Below are 17,171 nucleotides of genomic sequence, written 5' to 3' on the forward strand. Positions count from 1 at the left end.
TTTTGGTGTCATGCTCATGCAACATGCCATTGAAATCGCATGATGCTCTACAGGGGCCGGTTGCACCACCTCACACTAAGTTGGAATAGCCTAGTTATAGCATTAATGGCTTCTAAGTCAAGACAAATACGCATTACTATATATTTCAGCTGTTACACCACACAAAGTAGTTATTACCGGTATGCATCTCTAAGTAACAACTAAATGTTTACACAAGCCTTTTGACAGCAATAAGTCTTAGGAGTAACTGTAGAGCAACTATCGCTAGCTATTAACATGGCAGACTGCATTGATTATATCGACTACTATTTAATTGAATTTAACAAACGACCCCCACCCTGCCAGCGCTGGACAATTATGACAATGTTGACATCAGCCAGACTCTGTTTTAAGAGAGATAGCATTATGAAAATAACCGCCATTTTAGCGGCAGTCATACAGCACAACAGCAACTTGAGCGGTGCACTGAGTCTCCAATTATGCGTTGCCATGCATTACTGCGTTGTTGACAAAACACAATACAAGTTTTACTTCCTTAAGTGTAGAAACCGCTCGTGTTCTTTCAATCCGGGAGCTATGATGGCATTTTATGCGACTATACATAGTTTAAGAACTATACAAATTACTAGTTAAGTTATGCCATAATAAACAGTCGTGATGCAACATAAGTTAGTAACTCAATAGTTACAATCTAACTAGTAGTTACTAAGCCTCTAGTAAGGACCTCTAACTTAGGACAGAACATACGTTCTGGTGTTGCAACCCTACACAGGTTCTTTCTCTTCATTTATTGTACCTTATTAAATGACATTTATTGCATATAAAATACATTTAAATGTTACATTTATATTCCAAAAGTGGTGGTCTCTGAGGGCAAGTTGTGTTATCACTGTGCTCTGGTGCGATATCCTCTTAGATCATCAACACTTCAAAAGAAATAGTGGGTTGCATTCAGAGTGAGTGAGTTTCCTCTTTTATCATTTTTGCATGTCAAAAATAATAAAAGAGGAAGCTCACTCTTGCTACTCTGAGTGTGACCCATTATTTTTTATAAATGCTGTGAGGGCAAGAGTCACTAAATGTTAAAGCATGTGTCAAAAAGTGATTTCTCCATTTTCCTCTTGTATATGTTTTGTTAATTTGCTGCTATTGTTATTGCTGCTGTTGCATTATGAATGAAACATTTTATAATTCACGTACCAGTGCAAAGTGCGCGGTGCTCACTTCACATGCATATCAAACAGGACACACTTGAATATCTCCTTATATGGGCCGTTCTCTCCATGACATCAGCTGTGGTGATGCTGGTCTTGTCTCGTACTTATACGGACACTCATACAGACATGCACACAGAGCCGGACGTAGGAGCGGTTAGCACCGCTCAAAAAGTATTTTGATTCTGTATCATTTTCATAGTGTATGGTAACTCTCTGTGTAGCTAGACAATGCAACTAAATTATAACAAAAGATAAAATATAGTCTTGCTCATTCAATACTAGTAAGACGGCCAGTGATGTATATGGGACCAGTTACTCATATATGGAGACCCCTGCATGATAGTCAACAATGTTATGTCAAAACATGCGCATATTTGGTAATGTCCATATATGGGCATGTTTTGAAATAACATTGTTGTTGTGCCCATACTGTATATGGACATTTTATTTATTTTATCCTTTATTAATATATATCCATATACATACATACATACTGTTTGTCTGACCTCCTGTCTGTTTTGCCTCTGTCTCCCTGAACTTCAAACCGAACTTCAAGCTGGTGTTGGCTGGGTGTAGCCTGGGATCCGAGACAGCGACCACACTACATTAAACTTGCAGATTATGGTCGCGGTTTCAGATCCCAGGCTACACCTAGCCAACACCAGCCCAAAATCCAGGCAAAGTCAGAGGGCAAAGTCTATTCTCTTCAGTTGCACTCCCTCTACAGTTCTTGGCGTTGGCCGTCAGTCAAAGTCTGACCAACCCCATATCCTGGACTTTTCCTGAACTTCAAACCGAACTTCAAGCTAGTGTTGGCTGGGTGTAGCCTGGGATCCGAGACAGCGACCACACTACATTACACTTGCAGATTATGGTCGCTGTTTCAAATCCCGGGATACACCTAGCCAACACCAGCCCAAAATCCAGGGCAAAGTCTATTCTCTTCAGTTGCACTACATCTCAAGCTTAAGCTTTCTAAAAAAAACTGTTTAGCATCCTGTTGGTGGCACTTGGGATGCATATGTATCTTTTTCCGGGACGAGGGTTTCTGCAGGCATTGAACATGTTGTGGCTTGGGTGGTACCGGTACATGTCTTTTAGGATCCCTTGCGCTTTGGCTGCAAATCGTTTTTCAAATAGTCCTTGGAGGGATGGAAGTTCACCTCCTATGATTCTGGGCTGCTTTCACAACCCTCTGCAGGGCCCTCTGGTCGAGTACAGTGCAACTGCCGTACCAGGCAGTGCAGCAGTACAGCAGGATGCTCTCGACTGTGCCGTTTGTTGTAACCTGAGGATGCTGGGACTGACATTGTACTTTTTCAGCTGCCGGAGGCAGTGGAGGCGTTGTTGGGCCTTCTTCACCACGTATGTGGTGTGCGTTGACTATTAAGGCCCTCTGTGATGTTTAACCCGAGGAACTTAAATCCACTGACCCTTTCCACCTCCACCCTGTTGATGTAAATAGGGGCGTGCGCTCTCCTTGGTACCCTGTAGTCCACGATCAGCTCCTTGGTCTTATTTTGCGTTTAGGGTGAGATTGTCCTCCTGGCATCATAGTGCTAGTTGGCTGATCTCCTCCCTGTAAGCAGTATCATCGCCATCACCACTTGGCGGCGGTTGGTCAGGAAGTCCTGTATCCAAGTGCACAGTGCCGGATGCACACCCAAGACTTTCAACTTTGTGTCAAGCCTGGCAGGAACGATTGTGTTGAAGGCTGGACTATAGTCCACAAACAATATTCTGACGCACCTGCTGCACTTGTTCTTCATGTCCAGATGTTGGAGTGGAGAGCCAGGGCAATTTCCTCGTCCATCGATCTATTCTGAGAATATGCAAATTGCCAGGGGTCCAAAGTAGGGGGCAGCATTGCGCAGGGGAAATCGCGCTCTTTCGACCGGAGGGTTAGCGACCCCCAATCTCCGCCGACCTCCTCTGTGCTTGTAGGAACTAGCCCTTACCCGTTCAAAGATATGAGCTCTGAAATGATGTGCAGTGTGTGGGTTATGGGGTGTGCACTGTGCACACAGTATATGAGGGATGGAAAGTAACTTTAACTGGTGCTTACATGATAATACCGGTATGTAGGAGCATCAATGTAAGAAATACCCGTTTCGTTTAATGGCTACAGAGATACTGTGTACCGATCTGCATGATTTTTGGACAACATCTGTAACAGGGCTGGAAAAACGACTAATATCCCATAGAGTTAACACACAAATCGCAAATTAATGCAATTTCCAAATAGTAAAATATGGCTAGCATGATCAAGAACACAAGATAGTAAAAGGCACAAAGCGGTATAATTTATTTTACCGTTCAAAATAATGATTTGTTGGCTTTAAGTCCAGCTATTTCTATGTTATTTTACCCTCCAAAGCTGACGTCAGCACCAGGAGGTTGCTGAGAAATTCGCTGAGTGCACATGTGTGGGTTGGCTGTGAATAGGGTCTATCGGATGTGTGTCTCACAACACAGATCAAAAAGACAACTTCTGGGAAAATTCATCCCCACCTCCTAGAATTGTCTCTGCCTCATATTGTCACGAGGCTTTTCTCTTCGCAGATGAGTAAGCTTGGCTATGCGAAGCTAACTGTATACTTAGTTGTATAATAGCCAAGATAGAAGAAGAAAACAACAACAACAAAAAACAATGTTGAAGGTTTTTGTTCCCCCCAAAATAAGGGACGCCATGTTGAAGGTCTTTAAATATTAATGATCCCCTTGAAGTGAATGTTAAACCATGTAAAAGCATGGGGAACAAGAATTCTGCTGCATTAGCAATATCTTTGGTTTCATTAAGAGAATGCTGGGGCCCTTGCTCACATACCGGTATATGTTTCTTCCTTCTTTCATAACTACAAAATCTGCAAAGTTTGAGGAAGTGGGCTTGTACTTTAATGTTCTGTTTTTTTTTTTTTGTTTTTTTTTGTTTTTTTTTTCAAATGTCCTTTTTATAAGTGCTTTCATATTCTAATTTTCTCATGAAATGTCTTTAAAGTGACCTGGTAGTGTATTATCCTACTGCTTATTAAAGCTGAACGTATTTCTTGCAGCATGAGAGTGTCTTTTCCATGTCTGTTGCTTCCTGTGTTTCCTGTTATCCTGCTATGTGTTGAGTGTTGTCTAAGCAACATGGCTAGTGCTCTCTGTCATAAAAACAAGTCATCTGACTATGGCATACATAGCTAAAGATGACATTTTCGCACTTCTTTCCATAGGGCAGAAGTGAAAGTCCATCCAGCACTTTTTTTCATCTAACTAATTTACGGAATGTCTGTCTGTCCGCCGGCTATACAGTACCCTGACGACATAGTCCTGATGTCACATAGAGACACACAGGCACCTACAAATTCACACACACAATTGAGACAGCGGCCCCACTTCGGGTAAGAGAGAACGGTGTACCACAAGCCAGCCCATAGAAGTCATTGCAATTCAACTGTAGTGAGCAGACTTTTAAAATAATCCTACATGAACTGAAGACTATATTGATTTAAATTAAAAATATGTTTCCAAATGTACTGACTGACTCCAACATATCTTTTCTAAATACTGTCTAAATCACTGTCTTTACTGCTATGCATTTACGAGCGCCAACTTTAAAGATTCCAACATTTTCAACCACAGAGTGAATTGTCCAGGTTAGTATTAATAAAATAAAAATAACTTGCAAGACTTGGAAGAAGAAAGATGCGATAATCTTCCAAAATAAATAGCCTAATTATGCATGAGAGAAGTGTATCTGGGTATTGAAAACCCCAAGTGATGTGTCCATGACGTGTGTGTGTACTATGTGGCCACTTAAACTTAACATATCCAATAGCACTCCCTACAATCTCCGTATTCAACCAGTAAAAGTACAGTATTTTACGATGCCTCTCATAAGGATTGCATTGACAGTACATTGTTCTCCCTTACCCGAAGTGGGGCCGCTGTCTGACTTGTGGGCGTGAATTTGTAGGAGCCTGTGTGTCTCTATACTGGCCATATAATGCCCAAATTTGGAGATGACTGAAATCTAATCTTTGCTTCTGGGGGTCCCTGGAACAAAATAATTTGTGATAGGGGTCCATCCGTGGAACAAAATATTTTGAGATGGGGTCCGCGGCCAAAAACCCATTTTGGGTGTCCTTAACCACTGATTCTACAAATGTCTTCTAAATCCAGTTTTCGAAAAATAAAATAAAAATAAACTTATGTTGCTATCATTGTTTCTCAAACTTTGTCATGTCAAGGACCCCCAGAATGATATGTATTTGGCCACGGACCCCCATCGCAAAATATTTTGTTCCAGGGACCCCCAGAAGCAAACATGATTTTGGTCTATTCTGCATCTAGCAGACCTGTTGGAAAACGCCCGGTCGTGCGAATGAGGTCAACTTTGTTTTTTAGGTTGACCTTTCCTGCTACCCTTTCCATAGAAGTGGCAGAAGTGAAAGTCAAGGCCCAACAGAAGCACACCCTTTATATTACCACCCCCGCCCTCTGCTGACTGAAAAGTGGAAAAGGCTATAAAATACTTACTTCTTTACTACTGCATACCCAGATCTGTTCTCAACAAGCAATCTTGTGTGAGGTGAGTTACTTAACACGTACTTGCACATTATTCTCTCTGTATATTTTATCAGTGGGCAGAAATCAGTTGGTTTGTTTTGTATGATTTGAATTGCCTGGCAAATGTGCTTTCTATCCTATATCAAAATTGCCCAATGGGTGGACAGTGGGTCGACGGTGGACGTCACACGACAGCTGCGATATAGGAGTATATTTGAACATACCGGCCGCAATGGAGTAGTTCGCCCCCAAAATGACTTTTTTTCTATTGATTACTTACGCCATGGTTACTTGAGTTCAATAATATTTGTCGCATTCCTTAGACAAATATTTGATTATTGTAATTTAACCTCCATTGATTCCGGATGGGGACCCAAATGCATTTGGGGCCTCATCCGGATCAATATTTATTATTATTATTATTTTTTTAGATGCAATTGTGAACAATAGCCATAGATAATGTGCACCATCCATTGGCCAATCATATGGTTCACTGCAGCTCAACAGTCAGTGTGAGGGGTGGTCAAGAGATGTCTATGAACTCTGTGTTTAAAGGCTTGAAGGCCATGATGGAGTCTACCACATGCTCTCGTAGTTTGTTCCACACCCGAGTAATAATTAATAATAGAAAAAAGGTCATTTTGGGGGTGAACTACTCCTTTAACGTCTAGTACAAATATGTCATGTCATGTCTTGCCCATCCTTATAACCAGTGGTAGAAAAAGGACTCACATTTACTTAAGTAAAACTATCAATACTGCAGTGTAGAAATACTCTGTTACAAGTAAAAGTCTGTAATTCAAAATGTACTTGAATAAAAGTACAACAGTTACGCAGCTAGAGTGTCCTATTTCAGGTTTTCAAATGTACAAACATCTTTTGAAAATAGTTGATCAATCACGACACATTGCGAGCTTGTAGGCTATTTTCAAATGGCCGAAATGTATATAGGGCTGAAGTGGTTACTGTACAGTATGTTTTGTGATAATAATCAAAAACTACAAAGTAACTAGTAACTAAAGTTTTCAAATAAATGTAGTGGAGTAAAAGTACAATATTTGTCTCTGAGATGTAGTGGAGTATAAGTAGAAGTCTTGAAAGTTGTAAATACTCAAGTAAAGTACAAATACATCAAAATGATACTAGTAAATGTACTTAGTTACACCAATGCTTATAACCCTCCACCCATCCTGAGAATTAGAGAAGTTAACTGACAGTTTGTGATCTGTTATCATCTGTTCTCGACAGGCAGTCTTGACTCTTGTGTGAGGTGAGTGAACTTACATGCACAGCATTTGTCCAACAAAAGTTTAAATTAGTGTTACTGTTAGTATTAGTATATTAACAGTGGGCAGGAATGTCTTGGTTTGTTTGGTATGCTTTCAGGGTTGCAATTTTCATGTAAATTAAAATGTATTTGATCTCATTAGTTTTTTTTTTTTTTTAGGGATATGTATAGCGGCCTGTATACCTCTAGTTAAATAATGTACCTACTGTAACTTGAACAAATATGTTTCCTTGTCTATAGGAGTGCACGATGACATCTGTGTCTTCTTCACCATTACCAACCATGACATCTGGACCATCACTGTTACCTACCAGTGCAGATGAATATGGCACAACCACAGATGACTATGACTACCCTGATCCAGATCCGTACATCATTGACAAACCTCCACCATTGTGCATTAACCAAGCATTGTGTGTCATCCTGGTTGTGATCAAGGTGATCATCTTCCTGCTAGGGGTTTTGGGGAATGGCGTGGTTGTGTGGGTTATTGGCTTCAAGATGAAAAAGAGGACAATCACCACAACATGGTACCTCAGCCTGGCCATTTCTGACTTAATCTTCTGTGCAACTCTCCCTTTCAACACCACCGTGACGGCAACAGGATCTTGGATTTTTGGACGTTTCATGTGCAAGTTCACCTCCTTTGTTTTGTTCCTCAACATGTTCAGCAGCATTTTCTTAATGGTACTTATCAGTGTTGACCGTTGTGTGGCTGTTGTGTATGCAGTTTGGGCCCAAAACAATCGTACGATGACAAAGGCAGCAGTTGCAGTTGTTGTTGCCTGGGTCTTTTCCATGGTGCTGAGCATTCCCTCCTTAGTGGTTCGTGATGTTACATCTGGCTCTAATGTTACATCTGAGAATGAGCAGGTTATTAGATGTTACAACGCCATTGAAAATGGCAAAATCATGATTCCTGTCTTTCGCTTTGTTCTAGGCTTTGTACTGCCACTTGTAATCATAACTGTGTGTTATACTATTATCATTGTGAGGCTACAGAACAACAAGATGGTCAAGTCCACAAAGCCTTTCAAAGTCATGACTGCCCTGATAGTCACATTTGTCATCTGTTGTCTTCCCTACCACGTCTTTGTTTTGCTAGATATTAACCCCAGTGACCACACATTAATTGAAATTGGACTAAAGATATCTGTGACTCTCCTAAGTGCAAACAGTTGCATGAACCCGTTTCTCTATGCATTCATGGGCGAAGACATCAAGCAGAAATTGTTGAGCTCTTTCGCTTCACGAATTGAAAATGCTTTCAATGAAGAAAGGTCCTCTCTACGTAAATCAACATCTACATCTCAAGCTTAAGCTTTCTAAAAACAAAATGGCACATCTCTAGAGTCTACACTTGATTTTCTTTTTAATTTGAAATAATTTAGCAAAAATGTACTGTATAGGACTATAGGTGCAGGACATATAATTGTCTGAAGTAATTTTACACTGTTGATGTATTATATTTCACCAATGAGCATTATCACAATATATTAAAGTAACAGTAACATGGTCTAAACAGACTATTGTCTTCATTTGTACAGTGCATTAAGGTAACAGTGTACGTTGTCACTTGGCACATACTGTATACAATGCATTTCAAGCTGCTCACCAATTTGTATATTTTATGGTGCTGCTGTATATGTAATTAAGCTTCAATTGTAAAATGTGATGTAATAAATGACACTTCAGAGTATTGTGTTTGCTGTTTGCTGGACAGGTTAATTGAGATAAGCTTTTAGTTGCAATACTATAATGATTCATCCAATGATTATGCAATCACATAATAAAATGTTATAATATGAGAATCTTGTGTATATATTCAAGTTCATTTTAGAGAATACAAACAATTGTTTTCTAATTGAATAACAAATTCTGTCCTCCTGGTATTTAATTTCTGGTGTCATGCTCATGCAACATGCCATTGAAATCGCATGATGTTACAGTATGTAGGCCTACATCTGTGTCAGGTTGCACCACCTCACACTAAGTTGGAACTTAGCCTAGTTATAGCGTAAATAGCTTTAAGTCAAGACTTACGCATTACAAAAAATGTGGTCAGCTATTGCACTACACAAAATAGTTATAACATTTCTCTAAGTAACAACTAAATATTGACACAAGCCCTTTGGCAGCACTAAGTCCTAGGAGTAATAGAGCAACTATCGCTAACTATTAACATGGTAGACCGCATTGATTATATTGACTACTATTTAATTGAATGTAACGAACGACCCAATCCTTTTGCGAGACAATACATCCGCTGGACAATTATGACAATGTTGACATCTATGCCAGACTCCGTTTTAAGAGAGATGGCATTATGAAAATAACCAACATATTAGCGGAAGACATACAACACAACGACTTGAACGGTGCGCCTCGCCCAAATCTCTAATAGTTGCCCTGCGTTACTGTGTTGTTGACAAAGATATCCTCTTAGATCATCAACACTTCTAAAAATAATGGGTCGCATTCAGAGTGTCAAGAGTGATGTTGTATATGTTGAGACTGAATTAGGCTGAAAATGAGGATCCGTGAATATTTCTAAGTGTTTTCTGGAGAAGAAGTTGTTGAGAGAAGCAGGCAGTGAAGGTTCTTCATATTATTGCAGAGTACATGATCTTCCAGGATGGAGCCCTTTGCCCAACAGCCATTCGGCATGCCTGAGTTTGCTCACAATGACAACACTTTCAAGAAGACATCTTTTATACCAAGTATATGCATGTAGAACAGGGTGGGTCACTATTGGCTCGCTGGAGGTGCAAAACCTTCCATACAACCTGAATAGATTAGACGTCTCTTCATCAAGTTCATTGTCTTTAAGCAAGCTTTGCATAGTAAGTTTACCAGTGGGCACTGTTAAACTAGATAGGTGTTATCTCACCCTCTTTCTATAGAGATCAATGAATATCACATTGGTTCTCGTAGACTTACAGTCTCCAGAGCAGACAGTGACAACAGACAACATAAGAAATATGGCGTCATTAATAGAGCCAGATTCACATCAGTGAGTTTCCTCTTTTATCATTCTTTGCATGTTGAATGAACATTCGACATGTAGAATAGAATAACCAGTAAGACTCCCTAATCGGGAGATAAGCGACCGTCAGGTCGCAGCGTGATTTTAGGGCAAAATGTGTAGGAGCAGTGTCCAAAAATGTGGTTGAGAAAATCGGCCTGATGGTGGCGCTATATGGGACATCCATATTGATGAGATGAGTGTAGACATACTGTGTATACCGATTTGCGTGATTTTAAGGCAAAATCTGTAGGAACAGTGTCCAAAAATGTGTTTTAAAAAATCAGCCTGAAGGTGGCGCTAAATGTGAGAGATTCATGTTGATGACATGAGTGTAGACATACTGTGTAGCGAGAAGAGGAAGACCACTCTTGCTACTTTGAGTGTGACCCATTATTTTTATAAATGCTGTGAGGGCAAGAGTCACTGAATGTTAAATCATGTGTCAAAAATATAAATTATTTCTTTCATTTTCCTCTTGTATTATAATGTTTTTTTTAATTTGCTGCTATTGTTGTTGCTGCTGTTTTTGCATTATGAAACATTTAAAAATCCCATATAAAAATCGCACCTGTGCAAAGTGAGCGATGCTCACTTCACAAGGTATCAAACAGGACACACGTGAATATATGGGCCTTTCTGTCCGTGACATCAGCTGTGGTGTCACCACAGTGGTGATGCCGGTCTCTGCGTTTCTATGGCGTTAGTCTTGTGTGACATTAGTCTCGTACTCATAATACGGACACTCATAAAGACATGGACACAAAGCCAGACGTAGAAGCGGTTAGCACCGCTCAAGAATATATCTGTATCATTTTCATGGGTCATAGTGTATGGTAACTCTCTGTGTACTTGTATTAGACAACGCAACTAAATTATAGCAAAAGATAAACTATAGTCTTGCTCGTTCAATATAAGCAAGGTCAGGCGCAGCTATAGGTAAACGCTAGTGTCGCCGGAATGAAGGTCGCTGGGAAACGCAGAAGAGTCGCCCGGGAAAACTCACCAATTTCTGTGGAATTCTCGCCACCCAGATTTGGTATTCTCGCCAACAGCTTCTACATCTCGCCCGGCCATCTCGCCCCGCGACCGGTAAAACAATTCGGTGCAATTGTTTGCAGTGTGAAGTTGTCAATAGAAGGATATCAAATCAACAATGTAAATATTTTGTATGTTGTCTAAACTGCACAATGTTGAATATCTGCTATTTTTTTTAGTTGTATACAGCCAAGATACAGTAGGAAAACAACGCCATGTTGAAGGTCTTTAAATATTAATGATCCCCTTGAGGTGAAGGTTGACCCATGTAAAAGCATGGGGAACAAGAATTCATCTGCATTAGCAATATCTTTAGTTTCATTAAGAGAATGCTGGGGCCCTTGCTCACTTATGTTTCTTCCTTCTTTCTTAACTACTAAATCTGCAAAATTTAAGGAAGTGGGAAGAAGAACTCGACAGAAGCTCTTTAATGTTCTGTTTAATTACATTTTTATTTTTGTTATTTTCAATTAAACGTTATAAAGTGCTTTCATATTAAAATGTTCTCGTTAAATGTCTTTAAAGTGACATGGTAGTGTCCTACCGCTTATTAAAGCTGAGAGTGTTTCTTGCAGCGTGATAGTTTGTTTTCCTGTCACATTTACACGTAGGCCTATGTCTGTTGCAACAGCAGCATGTGTGTTTCCTGTTATCCTGCTATATGTGTAACCGTGCACACCCTTGGGCAAGTTCTTAGTTATTTGTTTCGTAGTCATGAACTTTTTCTGTGTCATATATGTGATCAAGATCATGTGTCAGTCAAATCCGATTACTGATTACTGACCATACTGATTGGCTATGATTAACTTTCAAACCTGTGGGTTTTCCCACTTCTTTCCATAGAAGTGGCAGAAGTGATAGTGAAGGCCCACTTGCCTAGAGGCACACCTACCACCCCCACCCCATTGACTGAAAAGTGGAAAAGGCTATAAAAGACTTACTTCTTTTCTACTGCATTCCCAGATCTGTTCTCAACAGGCAATCTTGTGTGAGGTGAGTTACTTAACATGTACTTGCACATTATTATCTCTGTATCTATTAACAGTGGGCAGAAATCTCTTGTTTTGTTTTGTATGCTTTGAATTTCCTGCATGGCAAATGTGCTTTTCTATACTATATCAAAATTGCCCAATGGGTGGACAGCGGGTCGACGGTGGACCTCACACGCCAGCTGTGATATAGGAGCATTTCTTTTCTCTGTTAAGCACTTGTGCTTCATCTTCTGCTCTGTAAAGCGCTTTGAGCTGCATTTCATGTCATGAAAGGTGCTATACAAATAAAGTTTTATTATTATCATGTTATGTCTTGACTAACCCATCCTTATAACCAGTGGTAGAAAAAGGACTCACATGTTTTACTTAAGTAAAAGTATCAATACTGCAGTGTAGAAATACTCTGTTACAAGTAAAAGTGTGGAATTCAAAGTACAAAAGTATAGTTATCAAAATGTAATTAAACAACCAAAAGTAAAGGTACTAGGCAGAGTGTCCTATTTCAAGTTTTCAAATGTATAATATTTTTAAAATAGTATCAATCGCGACACATTGTGAGCTTGTAGGCTATAGCTATTTTCAAATGTCCGAAATGTATACAGGGCTGAAGTGGTTACTATATGTTTTGTGATAATAATCAAAATCTACAAAGTAACTAGTAACTAACGTTTTCAAATGAATGCAGTGGAGTAAAAGTACAATATTTGGCTCTGAGATGTAGTGGACTAGAAGTAAAAGTATAGCAAATTGGAATTAGTCAAGTAAAGTACAAATACGTCAAAATTGTACTTAAAGGAGTAGTTCACCCCCAAAATGACTTTTTTTCTATTGATTAGTCACGCCATGGAGACTAGAGTTCAATAATATTTTTAGTTTTTTGTCGCATTCCCAAGACAAAAATGTGATAACAACAAATGTACCCCCATTTGTTGTTACAACAACGTTTCGAAACGGGTCCCCATCCGGAATCAATGGGGTAAATTTACTCTAATCAATTTTTTGTCTTAGGAATGTGACAAAAACCAAAAAATATTATTGAACTCTAGTCTCCATGGCGTGACTAATCAATAGAAAAAAAGTCAATTTGGGGGTGAACAACTCCTTTAAGTAAAGTACTTTAGTAAATGTACTTAGTTACTTTACACCACTGCTTATAAACCTCCACCCATCCTGAGAAGTAGAGAAGTTAACTGACAGTTTGTGATCTGTTATCATCTGTTCTCGACAGGTAGTCTTGTGTGAGGTGAGTGAACTTACAGCATTTGTCCAACAAATGTTTAAATTAGTGTTACCGTTAGTATTAGTATATTAACAGTGGGCAGGAATGTCTTGGTTTGTCACATAAAGCTTTATTTATTTTTTCTTCTCTTCTTCTTTTTCAACCTGGGTTTCAAAAAGAGTATTTAAAAATAGATATAGCCTACACTGATACTCTAGTCACCACCTCATAGAAAAAATAATTTCTGAACCAAATACTCAGTGGTCAAAAACTCAGGTAGACAGACAGATACCGAGCTATCCATATGGGCACAAAAGGGACACAGACGGGTACAATGGGTACTCTGACAAAGTCCCTGACACTACGACTCAGACATATACAGATCAGCGATGCAACATAAGTGTGAGGGTGGGACATGTAGCGGCCCAAACCTCTAGTTACTATAATGTACTTAACTTGAACAAATCAATGTTTCCATTTCTATAGGAATGCATGATGACTTCACCATTATCAACCATGACATCTGTGCCATCACCATTACCAACCATGACATCTGGACCATCACTGTTACCTACCAGTGCAGATGAATATGGCACAACACCAATTGATTATGACTACACTGATTCAGACCCGTACATCATTGACAAACCCTCACCATTGTGCATTGACCAAGCAGGGTGTGTCACCTTGGTTGTGATAAATGTGATCATCTTCCTGCTAGGGGTTTTGGGGAATGGCGTGGTCGTGTGGGTTATTGGCTTCAAGATGAAAAAGAGGACAATCGCCACAACATGGTACCTCAGCCTGGCCATTTCGGACTTAATCTTCTGTGCAACTCTCCCTTTCAACATCACCCTGACGGCAACAGGATCTTGGATTTTTGGACTTTTCATGTGCAAGTTCACCTCCTTTGTTTTGTTCCTCAACATGTTCAGCAGCATTTTCCTAATGGTACTTATCAGTGTTGACCGTTGTGTGGCTGTTGTGTATGCAGTTTGGGCCCAAAACAATCGTACAATGACAAAGGCAGCAGTTGCAGTTGTTGTTGCCTGGGTCTTTTCCATGGTGCTGAGCATTCCCTCCTTAGTGGTTCGTGATGTTACATCTGGCTCTAATGTTACATCTCATAATCAATGCTTCAACAACCATGCAATTCTAACCAATGGCAAAATAATGATTCCTGTCTTTCGATTTGTTCTAGGCTTTGTACTGCCACTTGTAATCATAACTGTGTGTTATACTATTATCATTGTGAGGCTACAGAACAACAAGATGGTCAAGTCCACAAAGCCCTTCAAAGTCATGACTGCCCTGATAGTCACATTTGTCATCTGTTGGCTTCCCTACCACATCTTCATTTTACAAGATATTAACCCCAGTGACCACAGATTAATTGCAAGTGGAATGAATATATCAGTGACTCTTGTAAGTGCAAACAGTTGCATGAACCCGTTTCTCTATGCATTCATGGGCAGCAAAGACATCAAGCAGAAATTGTTGAACTCTTTAGCTTCACGAATTGAAAATGCTTTCAATGAAGAGAGGTCTTCTGGAACTAAAAAGTCTCAAGATTTCTCTTAGACTACTGATTTCTCATAGAGACATGTACTATATCCTTCCCTTAAGAAATGTAGCTCGCTGGGCTCCTTCAAGGCTGCCCTGAGAATCCACCTATCAGGTGGCCAGAGGAGAAGGTACCGGTAGTAGTCACATATCCTCCCAGTGAACTTGTGAATTGTACTTGTATTTTATAGTTACTGTACAGTGAATGTCGTTTTTACTCCGTACATGGGATGTATTTTATAGTGCATTGAGGGTTGTGCTAGTACTATATTGCGATGAATTGGTATGAAGGGTAACGTAAACAAGGCTGTAAAAGGTCTTATTGGGATGTTCCTTTTTGGACTGGATGTTTTAACCTGCCTGTGCTGCACTGCTGTGTTGTATGTACTTGTCTATGTTATTCATGTTTTTGTCCAAATAAATAATTCAATCAATCAATCAATCAATCAATCAATCAATCAATCAATCAATCCTCCTACAGTACGTCTCACCAGATCCACTCCTGCTCTCATCAGGTACAGGACCTGTGTGTTGCACCAGACTCCCAGTGCAAACATATTGCTCCCGGGTGCCGTCTACATTCCGGCTGTCACCCGTCTCTCCGGTGGTCACCAGACTATTCCTGGTTGTCACGTAATCTATTCCTATGACTATGAGTCACTATAAATAGAATAACTAGAACGGGGAAAGAAGAAAAAAAACATCACAAACAAATACTGTAGTTGTCTGTACAGACAAGTGAAGAGAGAATTATTTTATATTCATGTTTTACATTGCTTACCATTTAGCCTTACCACAAAGCAACTGTAACAAAGTCTAATGAGACTTTTGTATTCATTAAAGTGCATGGAAAGCTATACAGTGTACAATGTTGGCATTTGGCACGTATATAGGTAATGGCAATTGCATTTCAAGCTGCACCTCAATTTCTACATGTGCTGATGATGTATTTACCCTTCCGTTGTCAAATCTCATGGAATAAATTACATTTATTTACCAACTCATCTATTGAGACAGATTATTCCGTTGCTGGAAAGGGGAATTGAGATAGGCAGTTGCACAGTTGCAATTCAATGATACAGCCAGGGAATAAATAGGCATTCATCCCATACACAGCCTGTCTAAAGCTAAATTAGAAAACAAAATGTCTTGTCGGACGAGCAGGTGGTCCGTGGACCACTGGTGATCCGTGGACCACTGGTGGTCAGTGAACCACTGTCCGTGAAGTTGTTGCAAGTGGTCCCATGCATTTAGTAATATATTCTTCCATGTGCGCTAAATGACCCGGTGACTATGATGATGCAAGGTAAAGACATTCCAAAGAAAAGGGAAGTGTTTGGCTGATTTAGTCATCATTATTATGAAATGTGCTATTCTAGGGATGAGCAGACATATGCAATTAGCAGTGATGTACTAACTAAGAACATTTACTTAAGTACTGTACTTTCCTTGGGTATGTCCAATTTCCAATACTTATACTTCTACTCCACTACAAACTTGGATTACTCCACTACAATTATTTGAAAACTTACTATAGTTACTTTGCAGATATAAATTATAATATTAAAAAACATACATAAATTACTTTAGCCCTGTTTTATACCTTGACTTTTTGAAAATAGACAATCTATATCCATTTTTATGTCAACACTTTCATACTTTTACTCAAGTACATTTTGAATTCCAGACTTTTACTTGTAACAGAATATTTCTATATTGCAGTATTGATACTTTTACCCAACTGAAATATGTGCATACTTTTTCCACCACTGACGATTAGCACATTCCCTAGTAGTGATACTAATCATTTGTATATCAGTTAACATGAGTTTAAAGGAATGTTGGATAAAGTAAGATAATTGGAATAAGGCTAAGCATGGGATAGGAATAGATAAGTGGTTATTTTTATTTCAGTTAAATAATGCCTTTGCTTAATATAATTTGTTGCACGTTGTAAATGAAGTGCTTAACAGTCCGTGCCAGGCCTATTAATTCACATATTTTCTTACTTTTGATGGACTATTTTAACATATTAGTATGTGTTTACATTTGAAAACATTTCCCAATGGAACACCTGCAGGCAGCAGGTCTAATTATGCCTTGGACCATTAGTAGTTTCTTGGACCATTGGTTGAGAAACAGTGGGATGCATAGACATGGGATGCATAGCATAGTGTTTACCAAAGCACTAATCTTGACCCAACATAGTGGTCCCCAATTGGTTCTTAGTCAGGGTAGTGGTCCCTCATTCACAATTTTGAGTTGAAACCCCCTG

The 17,171-nt window shown here is 39.4% G+C and overlaps 2 protein-coding genes across 2 annotated transcripts; both read left to right on the plus strand.

The window, feature by feature from the left end:
* Positions 1-7,341: 7,341 nt before the first annotated feature.
* Positions 7,342-11,180, plus strand: LOC308287071 (chemerin-like receptor 1; the record flags this gene model as incomplete). The annotated part of the gene is made up of 2 exons (XM_080728192.1): positions 7,342-8,176; positions 11,140-11,180. The coding sequence occupies 2 exons, from the start codon at positions 7,342-7,344 to the stop codon at positions 11,178-11,180; spliced, it is 876 nt and encodes a 291-aa protein (XP_080584318.1).
* A 2,699-nt stretch (positions 11,181-13,879) lies between these two features.
* LOC308287072 (chemerin-like receptor 1) lies at positions 13,880-15,037 on the plus strand (the record flags this gene model as incomplete). Its single annotated transcript, XM_080728193.1, has 2 exons — positions 13,880-14,758; positions 14,960-15,037. The coding sequence occupies 2 exons, from the start codon at positions 13,880-13,882 to the stop codon at positions 15,035-15,037; spliced, it is 957 nt and encodes a 318-aa protein (XP_080584319.1).
* Positions 15,038-17,171: the final 2,134 nt, after the last annotated feature.

This window comes from Nannobrachium achirus (assembly GCF_963921795.1).
Source record: "Nannobrachium achirus genome assembly, chromosome: 6".
NCBI lineage: Eukaryota > Metazoa > Chordata > Actinopteri > Myctophiformes > Myctophidae > Nannobrachium > Nannobrachium achirus.